Source organism: Nansenia antarctica, assembly GCF_963989245.1.
Source record: "Nansenia antarctica genome assembly, chromosome: 12".
NCBI lineage: Eukaryota > Metazoa > Chordata > Actinopteri > Argentiniformes > Microstomatidae > Nansenia > Nansenia antarctica.
This window is the reverse complement of record NC_137682.1, coordinates 30,279,046-30,291,389: the sequence shown is the minus strand read 5'-3', so window position 1 is coordinate 30,291,389 and position 12,344 is coordinate 30,279,046. Positions and strand designations below refer to the sequence as shown.

General features: G+C 43.1%; 1 protein-coding gene across 1 annotated transcript in view; it reads left to right on the top strand.

The window, feature by feature from the left end:
• Positions 1-678: 678 nt before the first annotated feature.
• kcnj5 (potassium inwardly rectifying channel subfamily J member 5) overlaps positions 679-12,344 on the top strand; it is a gene marked incomplete at its 3' end in the record, with an annotated part of 30,431 nt that continues 18,765 nt past the window's right edge. Inside the window, exons 1-2 of the mRNA XM_080543695.1 lie at positions 679-791; positions 10,050-10,923. Of these exons, the coding sequence (XP_080399821.1) occupies positions 747-791; positions 10,050-10,923 (919 nt within the window). The 5' untranslated portion in view covers positions 679-746. The remainder of the gene's footprint in view (positions 792-10,049; positions 10,924-12,344) is intronic.

Genomic DNA, 12,344 nt, shown 5'->3' with positions numbered 1-12,344 from the left:
ATCCCCTATGGGAACGATACAGGAGAGATGTGCTGATGGCTCTAATGACCTTTCTCAGGGAAACCCCAGGTCCAAACTTGCCTCTTTCCTCATTCTCTCTTCCTTCTCACTGCACTTACCTCATCGTGTTAACTCTGCTCCGTTCTCACACTCTCTCCATGTCTCCCTTCTCCCTCGCTCTCTTGCTCTTGCTCTTTTACTCTCTGTCCCTCTTTGTCTCTCTCTTAAACCCTCAGGGCCTTTTTCTCAACTGCGGAGGAATTGATTATACAGCACTCCTCGTCAGCGGATCTCTCTCACTCTCACTCTCTCTTTGCTGCCTCTCACTGTACTTTTGTCTTACCAGCACAATCCTCTATGTCTTTGCTGGCAGAGTGAAGCGAGCCATGTGGTAGGCACACACATAGATGCCCTCTGCACACGCACATGTGCACACGCACACACTTACACAGACACATACGCACATACAGGACATATCCTGAGAGACAAGAGCTCTGCGTGAAAGTGAGAAAATAGCAGGGGGTTGGAGAGGGGGGAGGAAAACCACACACACACACACACACACACACACACACACACACATGCTCTCGCTGTCGCTCTCTCTCGCTCTCTCTCTCTCTTGCACATACACACTCACACACACTGGAGTAGAGAGCGGTAGAAAGGAGAAGAGCTGTGTGGCAGGAGGACTGCTGAACAAAGCAAGGGAAGGAGTGTGGAGTCCTGGGGAGAGCGGCAGCTGTGAGATGCCTCGACGGGAGGCTGGCAGCTACTCCTGTGGCGACCTGAAGGTAAGTCTCCTGCAGCACTGGGAAAAGCGCGGGAGACGGAGGATGAGATAGAGAGACAGGGGTAACTGGATTGCTAAAGCGAGCAGCTATGGTCCCCCCTAGGCTGCAGCCTTTCGATTTGCCTTTGAATGCATGCTGTCGTTACCTTCCATAATTCATCGCTATAATCTATCTATGCGCATGTCAGATCATAGTGCTTTTGTGAATGAAAATGGTCTTATGCACACAGAGAAAGAGCTGTAGTGGAAACTGCATGGATTCCCCCAGCTGCGACCTCTGTCCCATTCAAGCCTGCATATGATGCCTTGTTCTTTATCAGTAATGTCACTGCAGTGATAGATCACCTATGCATTTTTTTGTGCTCAGACCAAGGGCTAGGTAATCAAAAAAGCATTGTGTTTTTCTGACGCAAGCAGAGTCCTGCCAGAACATGGAGCTGCTGCTGCTTGCCTTTGTGTGCCTGATGGGAAAGATGCTTTAGTTATTCTAGTGCAATGGGAGGGAGAGAGAGAGAGAGAGAGAGAGAGAGAGAGAGAGAGAGAGAGAGAGAGAGAGAGAGAGAGAGAGAGAGAGAGAGAGAGAGAGAGAGAGAGAGAGAGAGAGAGAGAGAGAGAGAGAGAGAGAGAGAGAGAGAGAGAGAGAGAGAGAGAGAGAGAGAGAGAGGGACCTGGCTGTTTGCCTGTGGCATTTTTCGTTGGAATATCGAGAGCATACCACATGTCGAAACCCCTTCAAGTGCTCACTCTGGGTTTAGGATGAGAGGTGCTGGTTTTAGGTTGTGACGTATTATTGTCTGCTGTTATATGCTGTGCTGGTTGAGTGCATTTTGCAGAGATCAACCTTGAAAGTTGCTGTAAAACTTTGATGACAATGGGGTTTGTGCCCATGGAGAACAGGGTCATGTTTTCCTGGGAATTCCTCTGGGATATCCTCAACAGAGCATGCTAAGATGGTATAGTAGTGTTCAATACAGTACATGTACAGCAGAATGTGTACATGATCATAAATTTTTCATATGCCCCCCCCTCAAACACTGTTTAAGGTATAACTGAGTTAGAAAAGCTATAACTGGTGCAGGGCAGTTGCCAATGCCACAGTGATCTTTCATTTTTGGATTAATAATCAAAAGTCATCAGAATCTACATTTCAGGAGGCCATAGATTTTGTGCCTTTTTGAGTGAAAGTGTAAAGTGCGAGAAGTAGTATTTTTGTTCACAACACAGTTTTTCCGAACTTGATTTCCTGTTAACCTTTGTATGTTTCAGTTTTATCTGATCTACAGTATCATGAACAGGTCACGCCTGGACTGCTATTTAATTGTTTCCCAGGTGTGCGTTGCAGCAATGTATTTGCTTTTGATAGACGGCCCTATGACCTTGTAAACTGCATTACTGCAACTGAGTTACTGCAACTCCACGCACAGAACCATCATCTCAGCCGTGCCACTGCGGCTGAAACCTGCCCCAATCTCTCACATGTGAAACCTGCCTCAATCTCTCACATGTGGACATAGGGGCTCATTCAGCAGCCCAAATCTAAGGAGCCAAGAGTTGAGATCACTGTGAATGATTATTATGATGTTTATTTAGTCAAGACAGGGTCTCTGGGGTAGCTATGCATAGCAGCCCCCGCCTCCACTGCAGCAATGCATTTATGTTTAGAGCTTAGCCAAGCATGAATAATTATTTGTATTATTGCTCTGGAAAATGTGGGTACGATGTATTGAATACACCTTCTATATAGGCTATATGGTCAATTGTGACTAGAGTTTCCCTGTAATACTGTACCTGCAGTGCTGTTGAATTAGTTACCATAATTTAAATATAATAATCTACTAGAGAGTTGCCATGGTCTGCTTCTACCATTTGAATGTTCTGTAGCCTGTTTCATAATTGAAAGACATAGCAAACACTGAACTCTATTCAATTATAATCCGAAAGAAGCCTGCTAGTAATTGAATAAAACATAAGCAGAAGCCATTTTAGAGCACAATCTTATCAGCTTCCAACGAAAATTATTAAATGTATTCCCCTATAAATATCTGACCATTGGGAATTCAAGGCCTGTGTTAAGTGTATTTAAAAGTGTCATCTTCAGTGTTTATGTAACTGATTTAAAGTGATGTATAACTATGGCCAGCTCATTGCTATTGCCTTGTCATCAACACAATCATATTTCACTCACCAATCAGTCATAACATTGATACATGAAGGTGCAAAATTGGTTGTTGGCACGTTCACCAGCTTGTATAACCGGTGTTATAAACATAAGTCTGTTAGTGGCGTTATAAACATAAGTCTGTTAGTGGATGTTATAAACATAAGTATGTTAGTGGCGTTATAAACATAAGTATGTTAGTGGCGTTATAAACATAAGTATGTTAGTGGTGGGCGTTATAAACATAAGTATGTTAGTGGCGTTATAAACATAAGTATGTTAGTGGCGTTATAAACATAAGTATGTTAGTGGCGTTATAAACATAAGTATGTTAGTGGCGTTATAAACATAGGCCCCCCCCGACACACACACAAACCAGGAGACCAGGTGGAGCTAGTTTACCTTCAGTCTTTTCAGTCTTCTGTTCTGGCTGTGTGGTCATCTGGTCCTACCCTGTATCATTTAACTAAGCATCATGGAGAACAATTCTATGTTCAGGTTAATTGGCCATCATGGAAGTGAGGGGGGACCATCATAATGGGCTGTGCTCTAATCTTGCAGGTTTCACTGGTGCACAATGTGGGATGACATTGAGGTTTTACAGTAACCCCTTTGCAGAGGCACCAGGAGTAAATTACCTTTAATCATGAGCATTACGGACCTGTTGTGAACTGAAGGCTCATTGTTAATCCTGATAAAAACACATACGTACAGTACTGTACTGGAGAAACATTTAGACCATTCCACTATCCAGCCGATTAGCAGTCAGGTCAGCTACATTTCTCTATGCACCTCAGATCAGTGTGGATAGTTGTGTCTGTGTGATTATTAAACAAAAAATACAAAGGCAGACATCTCAATTTTGTCTTTGCCTTTTTGTTTGATATGACAATGGTAAAATGCCACCACGGTACCTCTATATCTTATAAAGGAGTTGCAAAGCATGGTTAGTGGTGTAGCTGCAATAACATTAAGGTGAACATTGAGGTTGAATGTTGATAACTAAACTATGTCCAGAGAAATGTATTTTCTTTATGTCAGCATCCATGGAGTGTGTGCACCCATCACCCATGGGAGAAGCTGCTCTCAGTCACAACCCACTACTGCCAGGAAACGAGACATATGTTTAATATAACAGGTCCAGGCCTATTGACTGACACCATGGATTTTCTGATTTGGTATGTGGCTGCAATGGGGAAAGGGCTTCTCAAAGGACTGGCTCAGGGACATAGCGAGGTGCATCAGGAATTCTAATTAGGCCTGTTTGACCTTTGGCTCTTCCTGCGTGCGTCTGCACCCCCTCTGCACCCCACCCTTCCTTTTCCCTTCCCATCCCTCACTCATACAAAGATGGAGAGCTGTGGAAGCCAGAATCTGGGCTCAGGGCCGTAAATTAGGATAAGAGGCTGACAAGCCGCCTGATAAAAGCGGGGCGGGGTGTTGGAGCGCCTGTCCTCTCCTTAACTCCCCTCTCCCCTCCTCCGACCTTTACATCCCATGTCCACATAGCCCAGGTTGGTGGAGTGGGTGTTGTTGGGTTTTGGCTGCTCGGTCTGTCCAGCTCCACTCAACAGTATTGGGGAGTTTGGGGCGTCACTTTTAAAAATACACGTACCCTCGGCACAGGGGCGTGAGAGGACGAGATTGGAGATGAGCAGACACTCAACTCACGACAGCTATTCTTGGCTCAGGTGGCTGTATTGTTTTGGACATTGTCATTTCATTAGGCTAATAGTCTCCAGTGTGGGCTGGACAGCTCACCATGGTGGTGTGGCTCAGGAGAAGGTGATCCATGAGAGGTGATATGAGCTCTGTACTGCACTGTATATGCATAAAGCTGGCTATCAGGCCCAGGGGCTGGGAAGGTGGAGGGTGAGTCTGGGCCTGGAGCCAAACTGGCTGACATCTGTAGACTTTGGGGACGTTTTTAGTCATTTGCCCTGACCGACCTCAAAGTGTCATAAGTGAACAGAGATAGGGATGGAGCGTTGTTCTGTAGACCACTTGTCCCAGCCTGCAACGCACACATGAGAGCTTGGTAACCATAACGCTGATACTATTTCGCTCTGGGGAAAAAAGCAGGGGAGGGAGGGTTCTGTTCACACAGCTGAGACCCTGGAACAAGAGAGATTTTGGAATGATTATTCACTACAGAATGATTATTCACTACGGAATGATTATTCACTACGGAATGATTATTCACTACGGAATGATTATTCACTACGGAATGATTATTCACTACAGAATGATTATTCACTACAGAATGATTATTCACTACAGAATGATTATTCACTACGGAATGATTATTCACTACAGAATGATTATTCACTACGGAATGATTATTCACTACAGAATGATTATTCACTACAGAATGATTATTCACTACAGAATGATTATTCACTACAGAATGAATATTCACTACGGAATGATTATTCACTACAGAATGATTATTCACTACGGAATGATTATTCACTACGGAATGATTATTCACTACAGAATGATTATTCACTACGGAATGATTATTCACTACGGAATGATTATTCACTACAGAATGATTATTCACTACGGAATGATTCCATTATCTTATACACTGATTGTGCAGATATTCTCAATGTAGATACTCTTAAAGGCTCAGCTCTCCCTCTGTCAGAAACTGTGCACTGTTTCGATGACTCCTCAGAAATGCATTCTCCACAGGCAAACTGTAAGCTTTGACCTAGAAATATATGGAAGAGTGGTCACTAATAGCCAAATGTGTATTGTAAACCAAGGGTTACTGTAGAGTTTGCAGTTTTTCACAGCTTTTTGCAAACCCATCATTCTCTGAGGAGTGGATAGCACTGTGATATAAATATACTGTGCAGCATTTAGAGATTTTGCTTTAAATCATTTGCAAAACATTGCAAAACTGTTGATATTTTCACACAGGAAACACCTTTCTTCCAAGATTCCCGAAACATTGTTGGGGAGATTTGATTTACCTTCAAATGATGAGAAAATTAAAGGTAATCTAGAAAATTAAGTACTCTTTTGGTTATCGTGTTGATCAAGTTTTTCTCACGGACAGAATAATGATTTTAGAGGGTAGTCTGTTAAACCCTCCAGAGGCTGGTTTAACAGTAATTATTATTGATACAAGCCCAGAATTGGCTCAGCTCACGGCAAGCTTTCACCTTTCACAACTACGCAGCAGATGTTGACTACAATTTAAAAGGTTTCATTAATGAAGACAATTCAATCTTACAATAGCTGTCTCCAAAGCCATGACCAATCACCCCAAAAATAACATTAAGTGAAAGCAAACCTGGACTATTTGTCCATGTTGAAATGTAATGCACGTTTGTGTTGATGTTGTGTTGAATCAGCAGATTAGAGGAGAGAGTATCTCCTTTGGGAAACAGTTTACTTGGCTGCCACTGTCAGCCTCGCTCGAAACACGACAGATGAGTGCTTGTGCTATCAGAGCCTAAACACAATTCACCCAAAGCATCCTGTCCCTCTCCAAGTTACAAGATAAACGCTTGTTACCCTCTTAAAGGACCAGATTAAACTCCCAGCTGGGAATCTGTGTTCACATAGTTCTTATTTGGGGCTGTTGAGTCTGCAACAGCAGCAATCAAAGCCATGCAGAGATGCACACAGGTCCGGAGGTCACAAGCTCCAGTGGGTTATGATTAATGCATGAGACCCTAAACGGACTTGTAAAACAGGACCTAGTGACATCGTAATGCATTCACCCAGGTTTTGTGTGTGTCTTATATTCCTCTGTCTGTCTGTCTTTCTGCACTCAGATGCCTGTCACGTCGCTCTGCCCTTTGCTTTAGACCTGTCAAAGTCAACACTCTATTCCTGCGTGGATCTGTTGTGTGATGTGGCCCTTCGCTCTTCCAAGCCCTTGTTTGCATGTTCTCCATGATGCCTTGCATCTCAGTGATCGAAAAAGAGAAGTCAGAAGGGAATGAGAGACAAATCAGACAATGTTGTACATAAATAGAAGCAATCTGCTGATTCTTCTTTGTTAATACATACCTAGTTCATCTCTTTTCTTTCTAACATTCAATTGGTGTGTTTTCAAACTCCAGTGACCCTATCAGTTAACAGCCTTTTATGTAATAGAAAAGTTGTGTTTGTGAAATTGCTGCTAAAATTAGGTCTTATCGACATGCTCTCTACCCCTCTCATAGACTGCAGTGCTGACTTACTGTATCTGTTATTAAATCCCACATTGCCAAACATTTTTTTCTCTTTTTTACCTTGGTCGGTTTCAGTCTTATGTAATTCATGTTTAAAAATACAATTTCAATACGACCCAGGTGAACAAAACTTTCTAGCTGTAGTCTGTCATTACATCACTGTATTAAACCACCAGAACTGAAATAATAAGAAAGGAACTGCATAACTGAATAAAGTATAAGCATAATTCGTCTATAATTAGATCAAATTACCTTTTAAGGTATACAACCACAAATGACTGCTATTATTGGGGAGGTTTACACAAAGAAAATATCTTCTTGTACCAGAAGAAAATCTACACTAGTCACTTATTGTTGTGAAACATGATGTGGCCAGACGTGTATATGCAGGATCAAGCTTTTGGGGAGTTTTGAGTGCAGCCTAAGAGACTGGCACTGATGTGTCTCCTCCCCGGGGGAGGGACAGAGGTGAACACAGCAGCAGAGACAGCTGAGACAGCTGAGACTGCTTTACTGTAAAGACACATTAGCAGACGGAGTGTGCACATTTGAACACAATTCCCATTCCCATGAGATAAACTCACAGATTAGCACTCTGATCTTGTTTTACCACATTCACCAGAATTTACAAAATGAACCTGACTCTGACTCAGTCTAACTCATTGTTAGCAGTAGGATCCATTAAAGGAGCTGAGAAATAATAGGTTAATTGATTGAGTTGAGTCATCCTACATGATATGTTGAAAATAACTGCTTTGGATGGTATCAGTCGATACATTATTGGCGATAAGAATGTAGATCAGAGTGATCTTGATTTAGTTGTGATCCTGATTGTACCATGTGTACAATAGAGGGTGGATTAATCCACTGTTAAGAATGCGTTGATGTGTATTTGTGTAAATGAAATAATGTTCATCGGAAATTGTGGGATATGACAGCTTGCTAAAACAAGGCTTCTCCCCCCTTGCAGGTGGTAAGCTCCAGCTGAGTATAGCAGGAGATTCTCGAGTCCACATGGACCACGACATGGAAATAGGAGTCACACCCAGAGAGGTAAACAACATATCCTCCATCAACTACCAACAACAAGTCACTGTCATTTCTAATGGCCCTGTCATACACCTAAATATGAGGGCAGGGAGCATTTCAGGAGTGAAAGATAGAAGTGTCTGACAAAAGAAGAAAAAAAGAATAGAGGATCATTGTAGTCGATGAAGGGAGATAATGTGTGCCTGTTTCTGCAGACCTGGATAGATGGTTAAGCCCACTTAATTTGAAAAGAAAATAACGATAGTTTGTGAAGATGCTGCACACACATCCTGATATTGGATAGTGAAATAGTCATGGTTATTAGTTTCTATTCCTGAGTTTATTGAATGTATTCTTCTTAACTAAGTGTGGTCAGGCAAGCCAATTGGGGGGTAACACCACCCACTGTCATCAAGAGCTGATGAATGTGTTTATGGAGTAGCAGCGCTGTGGACGTCAGTGACTGGGATGGCCAGAGAGTGGCTGTGTTGGCTTTATCAATCACTCAATTAGAGACTTCTTCAACACTTGCAAATGGAAGCTATTTTGTATTTGATTCAGGGGCGTACAGTAACAATTAACAACCCAAATGAAACATAAACTGATCTTGCAATAGGAGATAGCAGAAAGCTACTAGCCTAGAAAAAAGGTTAACCTTTCTCCAAAACAAAATGTCACAAGAGCCAGATGTCATTGAGTCACTAATTGCTGGTCAACAAGTGTTGTCTTTCACTTCTTCACTGTCAAACTTCTCATTATCACATACTGTATACAGAAATCAATAAGTCGATACAGGCTCATTTGATATATGAAGTGCATCTAATGTGCATGCACATACAGCACAACAACATTGCATAGGAAAGCTGGTAACACTTGTTAAGATGCCCCAATACTTGTGTAGTAATATTGTATTTATTGTAGTAGCAACATTGTGAATGTTTTTTATCATAGTCGTTTTATAATTGTGTCACATATTCAGTGGAATTACCAGGTAATACTCAATACACTTTTTAGAACCAGCGGTGTTCCTATTCCTGCCTCTGATGTAGCTTAACGTCACCCTGGGGAAAGACTGAGCCCAGGTGTCCGATTAGCACCCTGAGATCCAGAGGGCACAGACAGGGCACCCTCCTCTCAACATTATACCGCATTTCAATTAACAACTGAGCCCATAGCCTCCTATCAGGACACTGAGTGCCAATGTGCCCTTGGCCCGTGTGGAGGGTGTGGCGGGCGCTGTGTGTGTGTGTGTGTGTGTGTGTGTGTGTTGGGGAGGGGGAGGAATTATTCCTGTTCCTATCCAGGCCTGCCAGTGTCCCATAGGGGGTGAGGGGGGAGTACATCTGTGGAGCCAGATCGCCTGGCTGGAGCCTGGCCAGTGCTGAAGAAGGCCCTTGTGCCCTTGTATTCTCTCTTCCCCCCCCCCTCTCTCTATTTCTTTCTCTTTCTCTCTTACTCTTGGTGCACCTGCCTGAAAAGTCTCACTCACAATGTAGTGCGGTGACTGTATCAGCCCTTAATTTCACTTAGCCACATCATTGTGAGGCACTCCTCTCCAAGCTCTGACACCAAGCACTGAAGAGAGTTATCTGTGTGGTTTTACACTTTATTTATGGTCATCGAGATTGGCAGCTGAAGGTGGTTGAGGCCGAAAGCAATTACTTAAAAGGTTGACAATAGAGTAGTTCCATGTGACGATATAGCAATATGCACTCTTGTAACCAGGGTAAAGTACTGAGGACAAGGCACATACAGGTAAGACAATGAAGCTGATGATGTAGTGACTTATGAATGCCCATAGTATGAACAAACCTCAGTTTCTCAAACCCACCTGCTCATCCCCCCATCTCTCTCTCTCTCTCTCACTCTCTCTCCCCAGGTGAAGAAGCTCCCCAAACACTTGAGGGAGGCCCAGATCTCCACTGAACGCACACACCTGATCGCCGAGCCTGTCAAGAAACCTCGGCAGCGCTACGTCCAGAAGGATGGCAAGTGCAACGTTCACCACGGCAACGTGCAAGAGACCTACCGCTACTTGACAGATCTGTTCACCACGCTGGTGGACCTTCGTTGGCGTCTCAGCCTCTTCATCTTTACATTAGTTTACGTGGTCAACTGGCTGTTCTTCGGCTTGCTGTGGTGGCTCATCGCCCTGATCCGCGGTGACCTGTGGCACTCCGACGAGGAGGGCTGGACCCCCTGCGTGGAGAACCTCAACAGCTTTGTTTCGGCCTTTCTGTTCTCCATCGAGACAGAGACAACCATTGGCTACGGCTACCGCGTCATCACAGAGAAGTGCCCAGAGGGCATCATCCTGCTTCTGGTGCAGGCCATCCTGGGCTCCATTGTCAATGCCATGATGGTGGGCTGCATGTTCGTCAAGATCTCACAGCCAAAGAACCGCGCTGAGACACTCATGTTCTCCCACAAAGCAGTGATCTCGGTGCGGGACAACAAGCTGTGTCTGATGTTCCGGGTCGGGGACCTGCGCAACTCGCACATCGTGGAGGCGTCCATCCGGGCCAAGCTGATCCGCTCGCAGCAAACCAAGGAGGGCGAGTTCATCCCGCTCAACCAGACGGACATCAACATTGGCTTTGACACAGGAGATGACAGACTCTTCCTGGTATCTCCGCTCATCATCTCCCACGAGATCAATGAGAAGAGTCCTTTCTGGGAACTGTCCCAGGCTCAGATGGAGAAGGAGGAGTTTGAGATTGTTGTCATCCTGGAGGGCATGGTGGAAGCTACAGGTATGTCCTCTCTCAGGTCACAGTTGGAGATAGTTCGACATTTCAGTCGGTCAACGATACCATTTGTATCTATTTGTGTGCAGTTTGAAGACAGTTATGGAGCCATTGCTAAATGCAGTTTTTTTATTATTATTATATTTGTTTGATCTATTTTCTCCAAACTACATATTTAATTCATCTGCCCTGGTGGTTTGGTGCAATGACATGCTGTGTGTGTCTTCTCTAGTCTACAGAGCATGCTAAATCCCCCAGCATTTAGTAGTTAGATCTATTTCCCTGGTTCTAAAAAGGAGCTAGCTAGTTGTTCCTATAGACTTCCATTGATTGCAAGGCATTTAGCAATGGCTCTGTCCTTCAAACTGCATACAGAGACATAAAAATCAATGAGTTCATCCGACTCTTGGTAAGTAGAAAAAGAAATCCCTTTAAGAGGTCAGTAGAGGAGTGGTCACCAGGATATAGGTCAACTCATGTCCATAACCTACCACAACTCATGTGAAAGTGTCTTTTAGAGTTAAGCCATTCTGCACATTACAGAATATTTTTAGAGCATTATTGACTTACTTAATTACAACCTTTATGTCATTTTCCCCTAAGAAATATTGATCAAAACAGAACAAGAAGTAAGAAAAGGGAGGGTTCCAACAGTTGCAACAGGCAAATGTTTTCATATTCATACTGGCGCCCATATCGCCTATGTTGGTACATCAGGGGAATCTCTTTGAAAGTATTTGTTCTCAAATGAAGGAGCAGTTGCTGCCCACGCTGGTCTTTGTTTTGGGGAAAAATCAGTGGAGTGATGAAAAGCATGAAACGCTTCAGGCGTGTTCCAGCACTGGGTAAGATATTCTTCCGGAAATGTTGGTACAAAAAACAGAGACACCTTTTACATGACTGTAATTATGCCAGGTGCATTATTTTAAACAGTTAAAATGAAATGCAATAAAAAAAATAAAAATAAAAATATAATGAGGGACTGTTGCCCAGTTGCATCCATACTTTGAATTGATTACATTCAAGACATCCCAGGCTAGCTTGTGGTTAGCCTTGTGTATGGAATATTGATTGGGGAATCTGCTTGTTTATCATAGTAGCACAGGGAATAAAGACACTTTTACAGCCATATGCTCCACAGCTAATTGCTTATTTGCTCCCCTAATATGTTTCCTGTGGGGTATTGGCTCACTCAGGTAAATATGTGCCACATTGTTTATTGGCCTTTATTCAAGGACAGATTATAATGTGCTAATCTAAATACAATGAATTATACATATTACACACTTTGTTACTTTATTCAATATTATCATTTCTTTGTCCCTCATGAATACTGATACAATGTAATGACTACTTGAAAAAAACTGCATAACCTGGAATATTTTAATTCATGGTCACATTTTTCTTTGCATTTTTCACTCCCCTGA